The following is a 24865-nucleotide window of genomic DNA, read 5'->3' as shown; positions in this document are numbered from 1 at the left end:
TTTTTTTTTTTTTTTTTTTTTTAGGAATATTCCAGTCTTCTCTATTACTCCTAATAATAATCTTTATTCCATAGTTATAGTTATTATTAATTAAAAATGAAATATATAGGTCAAGAAAATAATTTAAAATTATATTTAAAAATACAAATTTGTTTTTTTTTGTTTGTTTTTTTTTTATCTACGAATAATGCGTGATTATATTGTAAATTGCCTCTATAACATTATCCTACTTGAAAATCATAAACTGATAATACGAATTTATTAATCTATCGCGTTTCCGCAAATTTATCACATCTTGAAAACAGAATCGTGTTATTTAAACGTGATACATATATAAATATATATTAATATAATACTTGAGATTTCGCGAGACGTTCACTTTTTAAAAGCGTCCCGAAACGGGTAACTTGTTATGTCTATCTTTCCTCATTTATTCCCTCAGCATTTTATTCTAAGTTTTTTGTTGATGTTGAAATTGTAATTATATTTCTTTCTTGTACTAAAGGGAGCTCTTTCCCGTTTATAAATAAATAAATAAATAAATAAAAATTTCACGTGAAAATTATCGACACCGTTCCCAGTCTTCCTCTCTCGATCTCATCGCCGAAACGAAATTTGTCGCGTGGAAAATCGCGCTCGGCTCGTGCGAGAAACAACGTTCTCTCATACTTACATACGTTTCACGTGTCGTTCGTCTATTTGTTTTGCCGCGCCTGTGCAGCCTGTAACGCGCCCCGCGGCAAACGTCATTTCGACAATAACGTCGCGCGATCACGCGACCACAAAGGCCGGACAGAAGAGAAGAAGGCGTAATTTATGCAGAATGCGAACGCCGGACCCACGGCCGGCTACCGGCCTATCCGCCTTCGTGACCGCCGCTAGTTACGCAATGACAAAACAGCGTTCTAACAACGCCAATTGACTGTGTATGTCGTTATAGTTGTAACGTAGCCGCGGGAGATTTTTCCGAACGCTCTCTCGCGCTCTCCCCACCGTCCCGTTCCTCTCCGCCGTTAATAATCGTCATTATTGTGATAACGCTATTATTATAATAGAAGGATTATGTAAAGAATCTAAATTATTCGAACAAATTATGCACATATAAATTGCTTCGTATGTATAATTGCATCGAATTTTCTATTAAATTATACTATTTAGATTGTGGGACTGTGTGCGATTAATGCGCATCCGTAATAACGAGTTGTATTTTCCGCTTCACTGCAACGGTTATCTCGTTTTTCAATCGTAGAGATAACGGATTTTGTCTCTTGCAATTACGCGAAATATCTACTCGTAATTTGCGGCGACTTCTTAAAAAAATTTCTCTCTCTCTCTCTCTCTCTCTCTCTCAGCAGAAATAAATAATTTATTTAATATTAATTGAAATGATAACAAAAAAAATTTATAAAAATTGAAAATTGAATATTTTTGTAGCGTTAAATAGACATTTGAAAAATAGAATATGTTTTTATTCACTCAATGGTATTTTTTGGAGCACAAAGACATCGTTGATGTTTGACTGAGAATTTTCATTGCGTTTTGCATGAGGGTTTTTCTTCTTTTTTTTTTAGGATTAAGTATACTATTTCTCGTGTCTCGCAAGTCGATATTCCATGCAAGTTCTTAGAATTTTTTAATGCCGCGATACTTTTACGATCAGCACGAAAGTCTTACGTCAATGAAAGTCTTCCTCCTAGTCCCGGATGAGGCTTTACTTAGAGAGTATGCGAGCGAGCTCTCGGTGATATAAAGGGTGCCGCCTCGTAAGAACCTCCGAGATTGCGGAGGGCTTCCGTCGCGTTTCGTATAACGCGGAAATCGTTCGAAAGTTAATTTGAAATTTATTCATGGACACCGCGGGAGACCGCCGAGCAACCAGTCTGCATACAGGGTGTCTTAAACCTGGTGTAAGCCACCCTTCGTGCCTATGAATTCTTTGATCGATCTGCCTTTTCCTCGGTGAAAATATCGATGCACATTATTATTTGTCGCCCAAGTTTCTAACTTTTAGTATTATATAATTTTATGACATATTAACTTTTTTTAAATTAAACTTTTGTTCAATTGAAAGGTCTGGTCTTTAAATTAAATTCAGGGCAAAATTTTACTCCTCGCATATTACAATTAGTTTGCAAAAATACTTTATTTTTAATATTTTCTTAATGCAAAGATTTTTTTTTATTTGCATTATATAAAATAAAAATTAATGAAAGTGTCTATTCTGTTAAAAACCGAATGAATATAAAAATCGCATAAAGAAGAGGCCATTCGGCAAATTAACGATAAATTTGCGAGAAGAAATTGGGTGATTTCGCGACCGTTTAAAACTAATTTACAGTGTCACATATATGTTACGTGTCACGACTTACGAGTCACGACTTTTGTTACATCGCGAGCGTGACGTGTTGTAATATATCCCCAAGAAAAAAACTTGGTACATATTTATCATCCATTTATCTCTCTCTCTCTCGTGCAACAAAAGGGATATCAATCTTCTTTCTCTATGTATGTAAAATACAATTTACTTTTTAATAGTGACAATAAATTTAAACTCTTTAATTTTTAATTATATATTTAATTATATAATTATACATTTAATTATACAATATTGACAGAAATTAATTTTCGGAAACTTAAATCTTATCTTGGTCTTGAGTAAATCTTGGTAGCAAAAATCTCATCTGTATTGTCTTGTCTCGATTTTACTAACGATTTTTATCTAATACTGAAAAATTGTTTAACATAATATTTAATATTATATATAATCTTTATAATATATAATAATTTAAGATAACTATTTATGTCATTTGTTTACTTTCTAAAACACACACGCGTATGTGTGTATTTAAAAAGATAATAAATAAATATATATATTATATATTCAAGGTTTTGTCTAGCTAAATAATTGTACAAAATTGTATATTGTTTATTTTGTTTATTGTATTAAATGTTTCTAAATTTGTTAATATAAATGTTTTTATTTATTAAATAAAATTTTTTAAGTTTGTATAATATAATGATTTTTTCTCGTCTAATTTACACACAAATATACATATTTTAGCTTTTTTTAGAAACCAATAATCTTGACAATCTTAGTCTTGGTATTGTGTTGATAACTAATTAAAAATCTTGTCTCGATCTTGTCTCGAATATCGAGACAATAATTAAAATTTTTATAATTAAAAGAAAACATTTCTTTTTTCCTTCTTTTAAAATAGAGATTATTTTGAGATGTAGCGACTTTTATTTTTCGACACTTAGTCTCTTTTTGCGCTAAGTTCTCGATTTATGCTCGTCATCTACTTCCTGCGGCGGTTCGCAAAGACTAGAATTTTTCATGGGCGAAGATTCACGTTGTCTGTGTAGTAATTGCAGAACATGAGACCCGTTGCGCTCATCTACTCCCTTCATCCGGTTTTTCATTTGGCTCCTTTTAACGTCGACCTTAAAATAAACTTTGCAGCCCTGCGTGCCATCTTTCCGCGTCGCACTTTTCTTATCCTTTTAAATGCCGATCATCAAAACGCCCAAAACCGAGTGAAAAGCGATGAGCGATATCGCAAATTCTTTCGCGTTTTTATATTAATTTATTAATATTAAATCGCTGATTTTATATGAACGTCACGGTGTTAAATAAATTTATTATTATATATTAAATAACGTATAATATAAAAAAATAGTACTACATATAAGGTTGTAATCTATATAAGATCCTTTACAAAATCCAAGTCACGCAGTTGACACGATATCCCTAGTAGCAATTCACATAAAACAAATAGGTACTTCCATCAGCGAAACCGTTTTTACGATATCGCCGTATCTTCTTTACTTTATATATCACCGCAGGGTTCTACAATATTTCTCTAAAAAGAAAAAATCTCTTTTACACAGATCGCAACGCAAGTTTGAGGCTGATGTCGCGATCGACGATGACTGTACGAGCATGTGAGGTAACAAAATGACGAGGATGAACGACCCCTATTCCACGAGCGTCGATGCCGAATCGATCTCTCGCAGGAAGAACGCGATAATTCAAGAAGGGAAGAAGCACAAACGCGGATTTCCAGATGCATCAAGGACCTTTCGACAGGAAATAGAAGCAGGCGGGCAGGAAGAGGCGTCGTAATAAAGGCGACGAGAGCAAATCGCGAACAACGATGGACGAGATACGCGGCTCGTCGTCGACAACCCGCCGTCTCTCGCAAATTCTCGATCCGATCACACGGCTAGCCAGTGACTTCGGCTCCAACTCGGCACCCTGTAGCCCGCGGCTGGGTGCCCGCGCGCACGACGCGGGCGGCGAGCTCGCCGGTCAGTCGGGCCCAGCCTCCGGCGGCGTTCCGTCGTCGTCTCGAGCGGGCCCGAGCGGAACAGGTGGCTCCAATTCCGGCCCCGATAGTCCGCGACTGTGGCCGCGACAGTTTCGACAGGCGCCCACTCCACCGCCACGGCCTAGGCACGTCGTTACCACCACCGCCGTCATCGGCACCGTCAGCGTCTCCACTAGTACCTCCTCCGTGAACATTAATAACAACAATAACAACAACAATGCGGGAAGCGCGGCCGATGGTGACGCGCCATCGCCGGCGGTGATACACTCGAGGGACTCGCCCTACGTCAACGTGCCGAATCTGTTCTTTCATAAGGATAAGAGCTTCGCCGAGAGTGCCAGGAGTGCCGGTTACATCGAGCTTCGCGAAAAACCCAAATGCAGCCCGTACGATTTTACCTCCGAGCCGAGCGGTCACGTAGAGTACGCGGACAAGAGAACATTCATTACCCCGGTTCAGTCTGATTTGGCTTACGACGTCGGAAAGGAACCCGGCAGTCCTCTTTGCAGGGGGAGGACGAATTACGAGCCGGGACCTTCTAGCGGCAGAGGTCACTTCGACAGAACGTTCTCGTTCTCCGGCAGGCAACCATCGGAGCAACCGCCGGTTACGCGGATGTACGAAACGGGCAGATTGTTCGTCGATCCGAGAACCGCCGGTGGCAGCGTTGACGTGAAGAGGGAGAAACTGGACGTTAGGCCTAGCTACGTCACCTCCAAGAGCTTCGACGGATACACAACGACGGTGGAGGAACTCAACTGGCAGGAGAGGTGTTTGGAATTGCAGCTGGAGCTGCACAGGAGCAGGAGTCAGGCGACCAGGGTGAGGGACATGCTCCGAGAAAAAGTGAGTTTAAACTACACAATCAGTCTTTCTGCGAGAATTAACTTTTTAGCTGCACGCAAAGAAGCTTTTTTTTAAAATTATCGATAAACAATTTAAGAATGCACTGTAATTATAAAATACCGATCAAATTTATATTTATTTCTTATATCAATCAACATGAAATATATCAATGTTATAAATTAATTGCAAAAAGCAGCTCAATAAATTGTTCTCTCGAAATGTTTTCAATGCAAACATTTGTTAGATATATGATATATACAGGGTGCGGCTATATATATATAGTGTTTTCAGCTTAAGAGTTAATTATTCCATTGTTTCTAAGCTATATCAAAAGGGAAATGGTATCGAAATAATTAATGATAGGGTGATGGAGAAAGACGCGAAGATAAGAAATACATCATTTATCTCGTTTAATCGCGTTAATATTAGCCATACGCAGTCGAGGGTCGATAGTTAACGAATCTCCCGTCCACACGTCTGGAATTCCTCTCATCTGATATGCGCGGCATACGTTAAACAAATTACGCGGGGGATGGGGAAAGGAGGGGAGAAGTCTAAGTACGTGGTACGGGAAACCGAAATATATATCTCATCCTCTCTGAATTAGTATGCGCGATCACGCGCGCCGATTTAACGCCGTCGCTCTAGATAAGGCACATAGAAGCATCAGCGCCGGTCTGTTTCTGCCTCTTCAAAATCCGTTACGTCGATCATTGAACAGAAACAAGCCTCCCCGAGCGAGACTTAATACGCTTGTCAATTTGAAGGAAATACGTTTCGCTTCATGTATATTTTTTCATGCGTTAAGGGGAGTAGGCAATAGTATTTGTCGCAAATGAAGTCTTTTTTGGAGGATTTATTACAAAGAAATGAGAGTTATCCTTTAACAAAATGTTTATTAGAATCATAAACCATAAAAAAAACTTTTCTAGTTGAGAATATTTATTTATTAACCCATTAAAAATGGCGCTGCAGATGGCTGATCAAAAAGGATTTTTAAATAAGTTTTGCAGTGATAACTCAAATACGGAAGCTCACATCGACTTGAAAAAAATTGAGCATGTTCAGATTATATATAATTTCGAACTGAACCTCTAAAAAGTCTGTGCGAACTTTATTTTTTGAGAAAAAATCAAACAGGCCATTAAAATGGCGATTTTTTTTTTTTTTTAAATTCGAAGAACAGATCTGTTTGATTTTTTTCTCAAAAACTAAAGTTTGCACAAACTTTTTAGAGGTTCCGTCCGAAATTATACATATTGTGAACATGCTCAATTTTTTTCAAGTCGATTTGAGCTTCTGTATTTGAGTTATCACTGCAAAACTTATTTAAAAATTCTTTTTGATCAGCCATCTGCTATTTTTAATGCATACTCTCAACCAAAAAAATTTTTTTTTATGGTTTATGATCCTAATAAACATTTTGTTAAAGGACAATTCTCGATTTTAATTCATTTTTTTTAAAAATAAACTCCCTAAAAAAGACTTCATTTTCGACAAATACTATTGCCTAATCCCTTTAAATAAAGTTTATAAATGAATATAGATACGCTCGAAAAAAAAGAGCGTTTTATAAATATATAATTTTATTAATATCAATGTGCACGCATATTCACAAAGAGACCATGTGTTTATAGGAAGATGGGGAGGAAAAGTAAAAAGAGTTATCGCGTCCTTTGCTCTCCGCGAAACTAAAGGAGAAACTGTTCCATTTCAGTTCGCAACGGTTTGATCCCTCGTTGGTATGTTCAGGTTCGTTCATTCGTTCGTTAGGTTTATACGCGGCTTTAACGCAAACAAACTGCCTTGCGGAAGAGACAGCGGTATACGCGCGTTTCGCGAATGGACGTGTACAGAGCGCACGTTGACGAGGATCCAACGTCAGGCCGGAAATTATACGTCCGCCTCGCCGGACACGCCGTAATATCGCCGACGGTTTTTTTTTGGTTTTTTTTTTTTTTTTAACCAACTTTTCCACACAATACATGCCACCCATCCACCCATTTCTGACCGCGGCGTTGGAACGGTCGTTTTTATTTCTCATCGGCAGAAAAAGGATCGGGAGCTAAATAACAGATCGACAAACCGTATCGCGGATGATATTATCCTTTTCCACCAGTTTTTATAGTTGCGTCATGCAGAACAATTTTTATAGGACAAAAGCTTGCGGTTTTTTGTTATTTTTGAAGCTTAACAGAGCGTAATATATGTATGGAGACAGATAGAAGGGTTTATAAATTTCTGACTTACTTGAGCTTCTTTTTATTTTACATTTATCCGGTAAGATGTCTGCTTACAAGTGTATTATTTAAGGGGACTAGGCAATAGTATTTGTCGAAAATGAAGTCTTTTTGGGGAATTTATTACAAAAAAATGAATTAGAATCGAAAATTGTCTTTTAACAAAATGTTTATTAAGATCATAAACAATAAAAAAATTTTTTTTACTTGAGAATATGCATTAAAAATGGCACTGCTGATTGAAAAGGATTTTTAAATAAATTTTGCAGTGATAACTCAAATATAGAAGCTCAAATCGATCTGAAAAAAATTGAGCTTGTTCACAATATGTATAATTTCGGACTCTCTAAAAAGTCTGTGCGAACTTTAGTTTTTGAAAAAGAAAATCAAACAGGCAATTAAAATGATTTTTTTTTTAAAGTTCATCGACAAACAGATCTGTTTGATTTCTTTTTTTCAATAACTAAAGTTCGCACGGACTTTTTAGAGGTTCGGTCCGAAATTATACATATAATGAACATGCTGAATTTTTTTCAAGTCGATTTGAGCTTCTGTATTTGAGTTATCACTGCAAAACTTATTTAAAAATCCTTCTCGATCAGCCATCTGCAGCGTCATTTTTAATGCATATTCCCAACTAAAAAAATTTTTTTTTATGGTTTATTCTAATAAACATTTTATTAAAAGACAATACTCGATTTTAATTCATTTTTTTTTTGTAATAAAGTCCCGAAAAAAAACTTCATTTTCGATAAATATTATTGCCTAATCCCCTTAATTCACGAAATTTAGTAGATTATTCTGAAAATATGTTTGAAATAAATTTAGTGATTATTATTTAATGGCAGAATTTTAACGATTCTAAAAAAATTGGCTTGTTATTTTATTCATTTCTATGGCATTGCCGACACACGCAACCAGTACATTCGATCTTTCAGTATATTTTCTCTTGCGGTAGATCTTCTCGTTGAAAGCGGATGCTGTTTATATTATCGAAGCGGGGAGCCGCATGCCCCCTGAGCGCGTGCAAAATTCAAGATGAAATCCTTGATGTATCTTGGGGCCTATACCTTCCGCACGAAAAGGATCCCAAACGGATTTACGAGCTGAGGCAAAAGGTTTTCCTACCCCTGTGCGCGATAATCTCGTTTTAAATAGACAACATTTCTCTAATGCAAAAAAAAAAAAGAGGATTTAAAACAATATGATTATTTAAAGAGATACTATTATTTACGTATTAATATATAAAATTTTTTTACGTAAAAATTTAGAAATTAATATGAGAATTTAATTGCATAAATAAAAATATAATTCTATATATAATTTTACATTTTAATAAAATTTTTATTTCAAGATATTTATTTCTGAAGATATATAATAATATCCAAAATTTTATTATAATCTCTCTTTCTCTCTCTTTCTGATGTTTCGTTCTTACTTCGAAAGAAGACGGTCTTAAAATTCATATAACATTCTATCAAATAAAAGATCCAATAAAAGTGGAATATTCTGGACGGTATCTGCGTAAACTCGTTAAAATTAAACTTGCGTTTGTTTAATACGTGAGCTTATCTTAGTCACCGTTCACAGCACATCGCTTATCTCTCAATGTTTTCCGATGTGCACGTGGTTTAACGCGCGTGCGAACACGCACGAGACGCACATATTACGCTGTATGGCGAATTGAATGGAGAAAGGAGAGCGAGCATAATCAATTGTGGATTATAAATAACGGCTGCGCTATGAGAGAGCTGGCCGTGACGTCTCATTATCTAGGCAAATACACAATACACATAATGCGGTATACCCATAGAGGGGGCGGGGGTATTGTTCGAGCGTACACGTTACCCTATTGAATTCCATATCCGAGCGACGTGTGCTAACAGCTATCACGCGTTCCCGTTGTATAGAGTGTCCCAGATCTAGCGGTCCATCTTTCATTCGCAAACTCGTCGACCGATATGAAATCGGTATTTCCACGCCGAAAATATCAGGGAAGCCTTTTCAATTCTCAACATTCTGATTATCATTTTAATTAATTCTCAATTCACAAAATCGATTAATGAAAACAGCTTTATTTGTTTGAAATTTTTTGAAAAAAAAATTTTCTATTTTTTATTAATTATCTATAAGGTAAAAATTATTGGTTATTTTTTGTTTCCAAAAATCAATTTCGATTTTGTCAGTATTAAATTTCTAGACAGAAAGTCCGCTAGATTTAGAACACTGTGTATACATATGTAGCTCATATTAATATTGATTCCTCGGGTGGTAGGAAGTCATCACGTCAATAGAGCTTTCGGACGCCGATATGGACTTCAAAGGACATCAAAGGACGTCAATGTTGCAATATCCGAAATCATTATTTCTGCATATTTGCTCGCACAGAAAAACTTAGTGAACTTTATCGCGAGTAAGAACTCGCTTGTCTTAATCCATTATCGCCTCGTCGAGAAGAAATTAAATAAAAGTAACGGAGAAATATATATGCGATACACATTTTAATATAATCATACAATATAAAACAAACTCCAAAAATATTAATTTGTCGGCTGCAATTATTAGACGTTGCGGAAAAAAATTATTAATTTTTTTGTTTCCTGTTTTTCTATTTTTTTTATTGTGTATAATACATTGTAGGAAAATCATGTTTTTTTTTTTAATATTCCTCGTATAAAATGCACGACAACCAAAGTTCGATGAAAGAGATTAGAATATGGTGGTAAAATCATCCCACGATAATTTCATTATTCTGCAATAATGGAACGCTTAATATCGACAATCGGTTTACAATTAAACCGATTAAAATGTACATTACGTAACATCGATTACCGTTGTTTTTCCTTTTCTCGAAAACCACGCGATTTTACTGCTTTTCGCGCCAATGAGTTTTCACGCTAATGCAGCTTAACTTTTCCCGGAACCCGGTATCGATTTTGCGTTACGCGTTGAGATTGCAGAATTGAGAAGAAGAGAGCTCTCTCCTTCTTCTTTTATTTAGTATACCTTCTATTTTAGGACGAATTCTTCTTTCACCGTACACAGATGTCCGTCCCTTTTGGGACAGTACTCCCCAATTTTTTCCGATTTTCCATATCAATTTCCGCGCGGAAACTTTCAAAAATTGACGAAAAGGGCTGTCGAGCGCGAAAGAGAAGGACACGCGATAGGGACAAGACAAATAAAGACAGATAGTCGAATCGTCTCTCTATCAATACGAACGACGGACGCATACGCTCGAATCTCCCGGGACCTGTGCGAGTCAGAACACCGGTTAACGTTACCCGTGTACGTGAAATATCCGCAATTATCTTGATTTGTGCGCCTACCTTAGTGCGTACGCCATATTTCGATCGGTTAATTCGTCGACTCACTCGCGCTCTGTGCCTGTAGTCTTTAATTTTTCATTCTAATGGATTACTGTTGATGGTTTTTGCACGTGTCGCTATACTATTGCCATAGTATCAGTATGGTATTAAAACAATTGGTTTTTCTACAATCCAAGACAGCACGTGTTTTAAAACGAAAAGAAAAAAAAAATATATTTTATTGTTAACATTAAATTGATTTTTTACATTAATTGACAGAAAATCAAAAGAAAAATATTTCAGATTTCTGATATTTATCTGATAAAATATTGATAACACATATTTTATTATAAAAATGAGCATAAAATATTTAATATTATTTCACATTTTTACTGAACTTATAGATATATCTTTAAAATTCTCAATACGAAGTTTAGTAGAAATGTGAAATCAGTGCACAATCTCGGAAATCAGTACTGTGCTGTCCCAATCAGTACATTGTGTCTCTTGATTCTCTCGATTTCGGAGGAGACCCCAATCAGTGATTCTACAGAAAATACGGCATTTACAGAAATTTAATGGAAATATTTTTTATACTGTGTTTTTATGCTTTTCCTTCAATGTTTGTTGTCAATCTATAAAAATCCGTAAAAGTAATTCAAAATTTTTCACTTGCAAAATAAATTTTTCATCATTAGAAAATTAATTTCTCTTCTCTGTTTTACATTTAATATAATTCTACGTCTGATATGTGTATGCGCGCGTACGTGTGTTAGTTTTAATCACATTAGAATATCCTTTACAGCTTCTATCAATAGATATTCCGTCTGCACTGTAACACAGCAGAGAGAAGGAAAGAGTACAAATGTATGTGTCTACTGCGTGTCTCTGTATAGGTTTGATAAAGTAGTTAGACAGAGCAAGACAGGGAATTACAATCTGCAAAGTTCCCGTAGTAACGGGCGTCTGTGTCGGATAGTACAGTGCCAAGAGCCGCGGACATTGTGTCCAATTAGTAGTTAAGCTTACGCGAAACTTCGAGAATTGGCGCCGAGGATTAGGGATTCCATGCTTTACAACGGTGGCGAGCGGTCTTTTTGAGCTGTAAAATCATTTACAACTCTCAAGTTTTAGTTAAGTTAAAATAATTTTCATTTATGCGCCGATTAAGTAGCCTCGCGTATCACGTCTCGTATATGAATGCCATAAGTTCGCCGGAGTACATTTAGCTTTAGCGGATGAAACGGACGATTCAATTACACGACAGCGGTCACATTTGAGAGCTCGATCCGTTGTACAGTCGGCCATGAATTTTAACTAATACGGTTAGTTATGTAAGGTCAAGTGAGCTAATTGAGATCGTCGGTTAAATGGGACGACACGATGATTTTTTAATAGTAAAATTAGTCTTCGTTTTTTATATATATATATGAACGTTTTAAAAAATGTATTTAATTGATAGTTATCGGAAAATTGTTTAAGAATAAAAATCATCGATTTTATTACTAAAAAATTATTGGAATAATTCAAGAAATCTTGATTATATTTCACTCGTCTTTTTGTTAAATATATATTTTACGCATTTATCATATACATAAATAAATATGAGAATGTAAGGGAGATTATAGCGATGTTATCAATGTTGGCAATCAATTTTCGATAATCAAGATAATTGCTATTTATTCGGATGCGCATCAACGTTGTTTAATGATTGAGTTTATCATATAAATTTTGTAGATTCTGTAAAAATTAGAATAATTCTTAAATTTTTTAAAAATCTATTCTATAATTTTTTATCTTTTTTTTAGAGTAACATATTTTCTAAAAATACCGCTTATCTAATATTGTTTAATAATAAATTTATTATTTAAAACAATTAATGTTTTATATATTTTACGTAAGAATATATATATATATAATTAAAAATTTTTATTGATATATTTTTAACGAACATTTAAGAAGTCCGTCAAGAGAAAACGATATTTCTTTTCATGTCTATTTCATTCCACTATATTGCATGAACGGCGCCGCGATGCCGGGCATCCTGTCTGGCTACGAGAAAACTTGGATGCCACGAAGAAATTGCGTCCGAAAAATAGGAAACCATCGGTTAGACGTACCCTTCTTGACTTTTTTACATTGGATTGCGGTCCGTTGCATTATCGTTTACGGGTAGGAAGTGAGGTGTAGCAAAAACTGTGTAGCTAAACTCTCCGGTAGCAAACTTTTCGATCTCTTTTGAGATACATTTCTCTAAATAAGATTCTTCGATAACGAAACAAAAATATCGAAACATCAGTGATGTTATCATAGACCGAACGTAAAAACAAATGTCAAAAAGTTGCACAAAATAAATGGACGATCTTTCTTTCTTTTTTTCTATCTTTATATTTTTATTTAAACAGACAGTCCCTTTATCTCTTCACATACGTAATTATAATTATTTCGTATTTCACGTAGTTTATATTCATCAAGCTTTAGTGGAAATATATCTCAATTGTCGAATAACTTTTCTGATGACGACAGCAATAAGTCGATATGATATGAGCCACTGTGTGGTAGAAACAGCGATATATAAGTCATTCTTCTTATCTTGAGAAACACGAGAAAGATTTATGACAACAGCTAATATAACGTAATACGCCTTATTGCAGCAAGCTTTTTATAATTTCATAAAAAGAAAGATATTAAATTCCATTTAATGTCATTTCGAGAATATTCAAGAATTAAGGCTAGTTTGCATCGAATTTCTGATTTATTCCGATTTACACAATTTTCTCCAATATGGCTTGAAAAATCCGCATGCTTAAAGCAGCTTAAGCATTGTAAGATAAAATGATGAGGAAGCAATGTGCAAGTTTCTAATTTGCACAACTCTACTTGTTGTTGCCTTTATTACCGATTATTTTTTGTAGCCTCTCTTGGACGATGACTTTACGGTGACCGCTATTCGTCTTATTACTTGCCGTTTACTAGATCGCTCGCTCTACGTCATGGAATCCGGGCAAATCCGCCTCGTCAATGTCGAGGTATGCGAGACCGGGCGCATTTCGGCGAGAATTGATTAAACCCTGGTTTAACCCTTCGTTTGAAATCCCCTCGTGCCTCGTAATCGTAAATTGGGGCGGTTCTCGTACTTGTAGCGCTATATCACTCGCCTGAAAAGCGTCGCCTCTTTCCGCGCGCGACCTTCTTGAACTTAACTCTCGTAGTACCTACTCGAGGAACGGATTTATTCACACACACACACACACATACACGCGGCGACGATTCCGTTTATTTTTACACTATTCTAGAGTGGTATCGTGCATCTAACTCGACAATTTGCATAACGAGTATCGCGTTCAAAATAGGGATCTTCTAAGAATCCCATAAACGACGATCAATGTCACGAAACTACATCCAATCTCTTGCATTTTGATACTTCGATATATATTACGTCACGAAACAGCTCGCGGGATTGCTGCGGCGCGTAAATCTCGAAGAAAGTGTCCCGCAAGGGAGGAAGAGGGGTGGGGAGAGGTGAAAAAGCATTTTCACAGTCGTGGCATATAACGGCGAGGGACAACGAAGGGATCGAGGCACTGAGGGGTTGTTCGACCTGACGTACGATAAAGCTCGCGTGTAACGGGCCGAGACCGTGTTCTACGGATGGACTCTTTTTAACCCGGGGGCGCCCTAGACGGACCCGTTAATATCATTTGCCCGCCGTGTCCGTTGTTCATTCGACCGACGACGTCGCCTACCTCTCTTCCCCGAATATAATAAGTAATATAGAATTTTGATAACGTTGGAATTTTGTTACGCGTCTTATCTGCACGCTGGAAAATCTTGAAATCTTCAATTTTTTTTTTTTTTTTTTTTTTTAAGTAAGAATTCAGATGAATATAATAAATTATGCTTTGTCAACGAAACCTGAAATTGTATATATTCTATATTATTTTATATATCTTTGTATTACATGAAAATAGAACGTGATTTTAATACGGAAGACAATTTCTTTTTTCTGTTCCGGAGAAATTTATATTTATTTATAAAACGTAGCATAAAAAAATTAATATAAATTTTTCAACTTTTCTTAAAATTATTTTCTATACTAATAATTTTTAATTATTATTTTTAATTATTAGATATAAATACACACACATATATAGAATACATGTAAGAGATTTTATATAGCTATTATATTCTAGCTATTTTATATAGCGATAGCTCTCTCGATGTGGACATTAAGTTATTGATTGCAACTTTTGGCATTTTATTATTAAATCGATAATATCATTTCGCAGCAATTCCTTCGAAGGTCATCCACTGGTCCGCTTGCCAACTTGAGTAAAGTTTTATTGCACGTATAGTTACGTCTCTTTTTCTCGATATATTCTTGCTTTCTGCTTGTTATCGAAGTCATTACGTTCTGCTTTCGTTCGCTTTTAACTCGCGATAAAATTCTTATATTTGATGAGAAAACTTTTAGACTGAAATTTTAAAAAAATCGAGATTCTTTGACAGTAGAAGGATTAAATAATTCGCGCGCTATTCTTATTTTTACGATACATATATAGTGAGGGACAGTTGAATTTCCATAGGGTTTGTCACATGCAACCATGCATGCACGCTGCAAACTTGCCGTTGACGTGAACGCATAGAGAAGGGAAAAAATATTGAGACTTTTCGACAGAGAGACAGAGGAATAGAGGAGGAGGAGGGNNGGGGCAAGGGAGAGAGGGCTGACACGAGCCGCAAAAAATGAAAGGACAGGCTCCGGTGATTAAAAGCCCTTGGGCGGCAATTGATTTTTCTCTCGCGTCCATTACACCCACATCCAAACCGGATGGACACGGTTTATCTACAGGGTGTACGAATATCGACGAGGTGGTTATGCAAATTTATCGTGCGACCATCATTTATTAACTAAATTTCAATAATTTCGCTCAACTGGTGCGTGAAATAACATTTTCAATTAAAGCCGTAGCATATGCAGGGAACGCTTAATGAATTTTCAATGTTTAATTGTTACAGTCCAATTGTTCGGTTATTTTTTCTTTACATCGTCTCTGTGTTGCGATAATGATTATATCTTGTGCATACGCTTTGGGAAAATATTTTTGAAGCGCCAATTTAATCTTTATTTACGCGCGAATTCTTTCCTCTTTCTGCGCGACACGAAGACTTGTTTCGATTGGAATATCCGTCGAACCGCACGATCGACCTAAAGCTCACGTCCGGCCGATCCATTTATCCCTGCAGAGAAAAACAAAGAGGGAAAAGGCTCGTATTTATTGGCTTGAGTCGCGACAGTTACATATTGCAACGCGTATAAGCCGAGCCTTGCGTGCACAGCTCGTGGATCACGAAGTGCGTTTCATTGCTACTCTACGCGTCAAACAAAAACAACCCTACAAAACGTGTTCGAAAACTTCGCGAAAAAACGGGTAGTTAGATCGACATACAAGTTTTTAGCTTTTTTTTTTTTTAATAAAATATTGGGGAAGCACAAAAAATATGTACATAGTTTTAAATAATTTATCAATTAAAGTATTAATTATTATTTTTATAATACGCTCTTTTATATTTCTAATTTTATTATGCGTTTTTACAGCATATTTTTTGTAGATAAAACTCTTTTTTTTATTTTATTTTTATTTTAATAAATGTTTTTTCTTTCCCTCTCTCTCATTTTCTGGGTATTATAAAAGATACTTATCAACAGCGTTATAGCTTGCACTGCGAGATACATGTTTCTCTGGGAAAAAAAAAGAGGTCGATATTTTAAATTAAGAAACAAGTGGAAAGAACACGCTAGCAAAAGAATATCCTTTGTTGGATTTGCAAGTCCGAGAGGAAGCTCCGTTCTATTGTATCTTCCGTGAAGCATACATCTTCCGTAGTTTGTCTCGACTTCTCTATTCATCTTCCTCTCTCTACCACGACTGTTTCCTCTTTTTTTTTGTCTATTTCTCTTTGCGTTTACATATCGTCTGTCGACGCCGTCGAGTGCGACAAAGTAGAATTTCAGCACATGGTACTTTTGCCCCCGCGATAAGAGCACTTTTCTCTCCTCTTTTCTGGACGAAATTACAGAGAAGGGGAGTAAATCTATTGGCTTTATATAATCGTTGAAAGTGAATAATATTGCAATTAGAACTATTTGCAACACTAGTTGAAATATCTATATATATGCAATTATAATTAATGGAAATCATATATTTTTAATGAAAATAGCACTTTGTAAGAGGAAAATTAGTGCAGAAATTAATTTAAAAAATAAGTTAGAGATACTGATTAAAATGAATAAAAAATATACGTGACTTTATATAAAGAAAAATAGTAAAAATTTTAAATAATATTTATATATTTTTGATAATACATTTTATGTTATATGTGTGAAAAATATTAATATTATATATTATTTTATAATATTATAATATTATTTATATTATAAATATAATAATTTTATAATATTACATATTATTATTAATTATTTTTTAAGGCAGCCTTTGAAAAAGTGTCATTACAATAAAATAGTTGAATCGTTATATAAACCGCAAGGAACTTTTCGAAGTAAAGCAGAGGTAGCGGAATTCTCTTTGGCAGGACGAGAATTTATCACGGCCACGAATCTCTCGATTCGAATCCAATTTTCGAGATATACGAGGCCATGCGCAATTTCCTACGTTTTTCGAATACGCCGGACTACGACGTTTCCTCCACTTTCACTTCCGCCGCACATTCTTCCCCTTGTTTACCGTTCGGTATTTGTCTGTCAAAAAATGATATAGCGATCCACCGTGGTTTAGGTGAATAGAAACGCAAATCTTTCTTATATGTGCTACACAGTGCTTATAAAATTTTTCGTGCATTTAACAATTTACAGCACGATTCTGCATAAATCAGATGTTAATATAAATTATACATTATTTTTTGTTTGTTATTAATTTTATTATTAATTTTATTATTAATTTTATTAAGTACAAGTATTTTTTCTGATAGTTTGAAATATTTATAATTTAGTTGAATATGAGCGAAAAGGAAGTCAAAAAACATCTACAAAAATCTGTTCAATGCATTAATATGTATTTCAGTGTTTTTGATAAATAGACGATTATACTAATAATTAAACAATTATTAATAATCTCTTTTTATTATATATAATCTCGAAATTAATAAAAAAGTATCTAGCATATGGAAATATAATTATTACAACTTCTTTATTCGCTTATAATGTCCACTTTTAAATGCATGTAACTTTTTCACTCTATGAAATTGCCTGGTCGCCGTAATATAAAATGGATACGCGCAATTATCGTGAGCTCTCTTTGTCCGGCGCGTTGAAAGATTTTAAAAGCTTCCGTTCCAAGTTCGATTAACGTATCCCCTTTGTTTTTTGTCCAAAGTCCCGCGCAGCCCGGCCGTTATTCTCTCTTTTCCTTTATTTTGTGAAAAAAAAAAGGTTGATCGTACGAGCAGATCCCATTTAGCTCGGGAAGTTATCTCGAGGAACTTTATCGGTCGGCAGAGAGAGCATGCCCTTTCGCGCTTTGTTTCCCACTTATCCTCGAGACTTCTTTTCTCCGGACAACTATTTTCCATTGACAGCCACTCTCAGTTCTCCAATTAATACCAATCAATAGAAATATATGGAGGTTGCATGCGTTTTGAAATGTTCAAGCATTCTCGCGATATTTCATACGTAAAATGTGAAAATGCAATATAAATATATTGTATATTAAAATTTGTTAAAATAACATCATTTTTATAGCATATCTTCATAATGTTTTCTCAATTTTATTTGCTGAAAATCTTGCCTATATATCGAGTGCTTGACAAAAACACCGTTAAAGATTATAATATCTTTATCAAAGTTTTTTGGAGGCAATTTTTTTAAAATTATTATTTGCCGCTTAAAATATTTTATATTCATTACATCACACAATGAGAGATGTATAAAATTAACGCACCATCGCGGAAATAAAGCAGAGAAATAAATTTTATAATTACTAAATAGTAAATATAAGTTATAAATTGCTCACCTCATGCTTCGCCGAGATTTTCTCTGAGCCTCTTCTCTTCTCGTTCATCCTGTTCATTTGACACTTGTACAACATTCACTCGCGAAAACACAGTTAATTACGATCGCACGCGCACTAATTAACAAAATACGCCGATTGTTCAGTACTTTGCACGACACTCCCGACATTAATTACACGCGACGCACACTTTTATTATTTTGCGACAGAAGCGCGATGCGAAAACGAGCATTGTATAGCTACAATTTGTTCGACACTGGAAAATCGCTCGGCCAAATTTACCATTTGCAACAGAAATGCTCTGTTGCTAATAAACAATATCATAAAATAAATAAATGTACAAGTTAAAATTAAAGATAAATATCCGTGAATATTGCAATATTCGAAAATGTATGTAGTTGGATTTGTCGACTGTTCGCACGATTTCGATCGAATTTCTCTCGCCAAATACGTGTTTTGATTTAAATTACAACGATATACAAATGCCGAATTTACGGTATTAATATAATTTATGCGATTAATATGGAAAATGTAAAATTAATAGCAATTATATTTGTAAAGAAAACTGGTTTTACGAGAGAAGTGGATATGTGAAATTATTATCGAAGATTGACAAGAGAGACCTTTATCGATAGATAACACTGTATAATATACCTTTCTTACGAACGTCGTCTGAATAATAATGTTACGTCTCTCTATGCGTCGGTTCTTGTCCTCTTCCCCTTCCATCTATTGTCATAGTAAGGCAAAACCCCCACTACTGACATTCCATCAAATATTCCATCAAAATAAACAAGGACGCTCGCTATATTTTATGAGCATTGTTAAAGAAATACTTAAATATAAAAATTTTATTGAAACGATAACTTATAATTCTTATTCCCAGTTGCTTTGATTCCTATTTGAAACGTTTAAATCATACAAAATATTTGCTAGTTGTACTTACGAATTGTTAATCACGAGAATTAATTAATTGCTTTGGATTTTTCACCGATTTAATTGTGATTTTCTCTGTGTTTTTTTTAATTGAGACATTATAGAGTGATATATATATATATAAATCGTTAAATCAAGTAATTTAAATAACAGAAAGATACATCGCGTTTATTAACAATTAATCTTAAATTTAAGGAACAGAATATTTTTCACACGCGCTTGTAACGCGTTCGATTATTTCGTGATGTCAAGGACATTACTGTGTTCAACCTTGACATAGCACGCTATTGTTGTCATTCGCGGTGAGACTCGAGTCCTCTCTCTCTTTTTCTTTTTCTCTTTCTCTTATAGCCTCGACATTTTTGTATTAGCATTTTCGTCTTGAAATGTTCTAAGAAATCTGCCATTAAGAGGAAATACGGTAGTTTTAGGACACCTCGTATATCATTCCTTCTACGATTATTATAATCAACGATTATACTAACGCGATTAATTAATTCTCGCAGTTGACGACACGAAACGACGGCGATTTATCAAAGTAGGTATTTTACATGATTTATAAACTTCGAGTAAGAATCGAAGCGACGTGGAATAGGAATTATAAATTATCGTTTGATAGGTACAATTTCAAGATTTACACGTTTGAAATATTGGATTTCAACTATAATATTTTTTGGTATTTTGTCATTCACAAAATGGTTGCGAATATAAAACGGATCGATTGCGATTTAATTACTGAGTATGATTGTTAAAATTTTAATATTTATTAATAGCATATCATAAATTCGACATTTGTATATTATTGTAATTTAAATCGAAATGCATATTTTGTGAAAGATTTATTCGATTGAAATCTGTCGTGAATGATTCTGTAAGTGATTCGTAATTTATTTATCATTTATTGTACAAATAATTTGTTGTTTAATTTATTTATAATTAATTTAATTTAAAATGACATGCCAACTAGATTTATGTTATTGTTTATTATCGAAAATTATTGCTTCTCTTTATCTTAAAATTTTCTGTCATACGTTCGATTAAATGATATGTAAGGAATTGATGAGATAATTAAAAATCTAATCACACTTTTGTTATATTACATCAATACAAAATTTGTCGAGTACGTTTAGTTCGAATAAACGTGATTTCTGACATTTCGAAATATGTTAAAAATGTTAAAATATTTCGGTTTTACTTTATATACATCCATATTAGTCGCAATCGAAAAATCATATCATACACACATTATCGTACCATAAAAAAAAAAGTTTTGATCACCGCATTGGTTTTTGAGATATATTAATCGCGACTGATGGAAAATTTTCGAATAAATACAAATAGTAACGCTCGATCGATGAATCTAATCACAGCTGTCATGTATGTAATTATCTTTATTTACATTGACATTGTTACCGCGTCTCTTGATTTCACATTTTTTCATGTTAAAAAATACGATATTGTATGAGACAACTAAAAAGCATTTCGAAATAAGTGGCGAATAAGCGAAATAGGAGTGAGTGGCGTGGCGCAGTCGGAGATTTAATAAATCAAAGCTCTCTTTCACCGGGCAAAGAGAGATAAACCGCTGAAATTTAGCAATCGCGCGAATCGGGAGGAATGGAAGAAGGGGGAAATAAAGAAGAAATTGGCTGACCAAATGGGACCCGCGGGTATCGAGATGAGGGGGCGGTTTAAATCGAGATAAAGAGAGATGGAAAGAGAGAAGAAAAAAAAATAAGGTGGTCGATGGGCTTTTTATCGAGTGATTTGGTCAAGCGGCTCCCTTCGGAGCGATAAGGGTCGTCAATAGTCGTCCGTACGATGGACGGGGAAAGGAAGAGAGAGCCCGCTCGGTCGGCTTTACTTCCTTCCTCCTTAATCATTATCTCATTTCGCCCTGTTACTTTCTCCGTCTGCCGGGAAACTTTGTGATTTAATTGAAAAGAGATTCATTGTAACTCCATTCGCGCGCGGCGCGCTCTTAATCCGCGGCCGAGAAACGACGAGCTAATCTACCGCAGGTCTTTGGCGGATTGCTCGATACTCAACCTGACTGAAGAGCATTCCCCATTAACGGGGAATTTTCGCAATAGCTCATTCTACCTCGTGTACCGTATAAAACGTTACGGAACTTTACGCGCGATGTTAAATAACGTCGTCATGGTAACTTTTATCTCGGATTTATCATTCAAGGTATTCGCAGTGTGCAGATAAAAGGAAATGTTTCATAGTCATATACGTGAAATGGGAAGACGTGAAACCGTACTTTATCGTTCCCGCTAAAAAAGATTTCTCTCTCGTGTGTGACGAATGTTATGCCACGTGCGAGCTGTCAAGTGCTTATGTCAAGTGTTGCATGATGAAAAAGCGAGCGAAATTCAATGGAGGCGCGAGAAAGAGATCCTCCCTCGAAATCTTGGTGGTAAGGGAAGGGAGGGGGGGGGGAGGGTCGAAGACGAGGGTGATACGGGGGTAGTTTTCTATTGTTTAACTTGATAAATGAAGTAGTCGGGCTCGCACGGAGGGCTCAATGTACCTCCCGCTACACAATGCAATGGCGGCGATATATTGTTCCGAGTTAATTCAATGCCGGAAACTCGCTCTACCTCACAAGTAACAGACGTATATAGGCGCGCGGTGAATTAAATACATAATATATTTAGGCGAGACTCTTTTTCCGTACGCGATCGTTGCACTTTTCTTTGTTATCGTTTTTTACGTTCGATTGTGTAATTGCACGTTTATTTGATTGCGATCGTGTTCGACCGTATCGCGTCAAATCGAGAAACCAAGCGCGGTTTTCTCTTCTTAATTACTTTCCTGATTTATTTATTATGTATATATTTATTTTTACTACTTTTTAATATTTATTTATTGATATATTTATTTTTTACTGCACGCAAACAGCTTATATCTCGTAAAAGATTCGGAAAGAAATTATAAAACAAAAATAGTGTGAGATAATATTACGAACTATCTTCTTACGTTATTGTACAATTATGTGCGTACGTAAAAAGATATTGCAGGATACAATTGCATTATTATTTTTCAAAATAACATTTTAAAATATTTTTAAAATATTTTTGATGTGCTTTCTTATTTTTCTATAGAAAAAAGAAATAATTTATCCATATATTTATCTTTTATTTATCTACGTTAACTATATTAAAAGAAGATAGAAAGTGTAGTTTTTTTTTTTTACGAGGCGAGCGTTTATATCAAATAGACTGGCCGCTGTTGCAATTACGACGCGATAAAAACGACCCGAAACGATGAGCGGGATACACACTATAAATCGGTGAAAAAAAAAAAAGAGTGGAAGAGAGGCTGAGGGAGGGAGAGATAGGTAGTGAACGCGAGTGCCCTATCATCGTACTCGTCACGATCGAGCCTTCCTGCTTACGAGCGACCTTTATGTGGATTAGGTGAGAGAATCGTAAAGTGAAAATCCCCCTCTTCCGCCTGGCTATTCCCGCACCGGGTATGAGGGTTGTGTGCCACCTCGCACACGAGGTGAGGATCCCTTACCTCACCTCCCGGACGGAAACGATCGTAAGTTTTTAAACCGCCCCCTTGAAAAATTCAGACGCGCGAGATTAGGGTCTCCCCTGAATCGCGATATCTCAGTCGTTCCACTTCGCCTCCCTTTGTCTCCCAAACGGTTCCGTAAACACTTCAGCGTATTTCGCGCTCCTTGAATTATTCGATAAGAGCAAGGATTGAGAACGATGGGAAATAATTGCATTTTTTTCTCGATGCCATAAGTATGTTTTTTTTCTTTTTTTTTGCGAGAGAGATTAAGGTTCTGTCAGTGGGACGACCGTGCGGGAAAAAAGCTTACAATCTTACGGAAATTATTTCATCGTTTCAATCCCTCGTTTCCTTTCTACTCGCGACTTTTATTAACGAGCGAGCGAAAGAGTAACGCGCGTAAATTAAGATACGAACGTACGCTCTCGCCGGGATATCTTGTACGTAAATGACCGAGATGGGGAGTGCAGGGCAGAGATGGGGAGCGAGAATTGGGCCGTGACGTGCGCGAGACTTTGCGAGCGTCTTAATATCGCGAGGTGTGGAAGCTGCTGCGCAGCAACTTCGTCTTCATTTTCATCTTCATTTTCATCGTCATCGCGCTAACTTCTGAGAGTTATTTTCCCCAGATGTATTTACTTCCCAGACGTAGATATTTATAATTTTGAAGAGACGTATCAGAATATATATATATCTCTCTCAAGAGTAAGAAGCATTTTAACAAACACACAGAATTTTAAACAGCCAGGTATCTTCATCGGAAAAAAAATATCGACAATACTTAAATAATTTTTTATTCACATAATTTTATATAAAGGAATGAGTAACTTACATTAGATTTTCCTCTGTCTTTTTTTGTAACAAGCAATAGAACTTTTGGGATAGAGTCTATGCAAAAACTTTAGCGAGCACATTTATAAATTTTGAAATTCCATGATTTTCTCTTTCATGAATATGTAACGTGTAATCTTGACTGCTTGTTATTTAATAAATTTAATTAATACTAGAGAGGAAAACTTATATTCACTTTTACTTTCAATTTTAAGAAGCATCTGTATTACTTGCACACCCTGTATATCTCTGAGCAGCGATAATTTTCTTTTCACTCATATCTTTCTTCCTTCTCGCACTTTTCTTTCATTGTTTATTCCTTTTCGTTCAGCTTCTTCATGTTACATATTCTGTCAGAACTTACATTTTAGGATGTAAAATTTATATCTATGCTGTACTTTGCTCTAATCTACTCTCCCTCTATTAACGGCGCAGAGCGAGGCTTAAAGAGGCTCGGCGGTGTTTTCCGCGCCAAAGTCTTATTAACTATAAGTGTCTGTTCTCGGTAGAGTGCTATTTATAAAATTAAGACTAACTTTCGTCTCTTCTAACATGCGCGGGACGACCCGCGTGTACGCGCTGCGCTTTTTCACTCGGTCTCTCGGGCCGGTTAGAATAGTCGCTTCTTACCGGAAGAGCCTTAGGGCGAAAATAGCATTGGAATAACGGAGATCTAGCGACGGGCTAGCGACGGATTTACGGTGATATTGTCAACGATGGTCGCGTTTGACTACAGCGATCGTTCCGCTTTCGCGAGATGCAGAGTCAACCCTGATGAAAGTTCGCGAAAACTTATTAAATAGCTAAAAAAAAAA

General features: G+C 35.5%; 1 protein-coding gene across 7 annotated transcripts in view; it reads left to right on the top strand.

Annotated features, from left to right (window-relative positions):
- The window catches only part of LOC115233618 (uncharacterized protein CG43867), a 73828-nt gene that overhangs the window by 3110 nt on the left and 45853 nt on the right, over positions 1-24865 (top strand). For all 7 annotated transcript variants that reach the window (XM_029804137.1, XM_029804138.1, XM_029804140.1 and 4 more), the window contains exon 2: positions 3892-5177. In XM_029804137.1, coding sequence (XP_029659997.1) covers positions 4158-5177 — 1020 coding nt within the window. In that variant the 5' untranslated portion in view covers positions 3892-4157. The remainder of the gene's footprint in view (positions 1-3891; positions 5178-24865) is intronic.

This window comes from Formica exsecta, unplaced genomic scaffold (assembly GCF_003651465.1).
Source record: "Formica exsecta isolate Colony F162 unplaced genomic scaffold, ASM365146v1 scaffold18, whole genome shotgun sequence".
Taxonomy (NCBI): Eukaryota; Metazoa; Arthropoda; class Insecta; order Hymenoptera; family Formicidae; genus Formica; species Formica exsecta.
The sequence above is the reverse complement of the archived record's forward strand: the minus strand, read 5'-3'. Positions and strand labels throughout refer to the sequence as shown.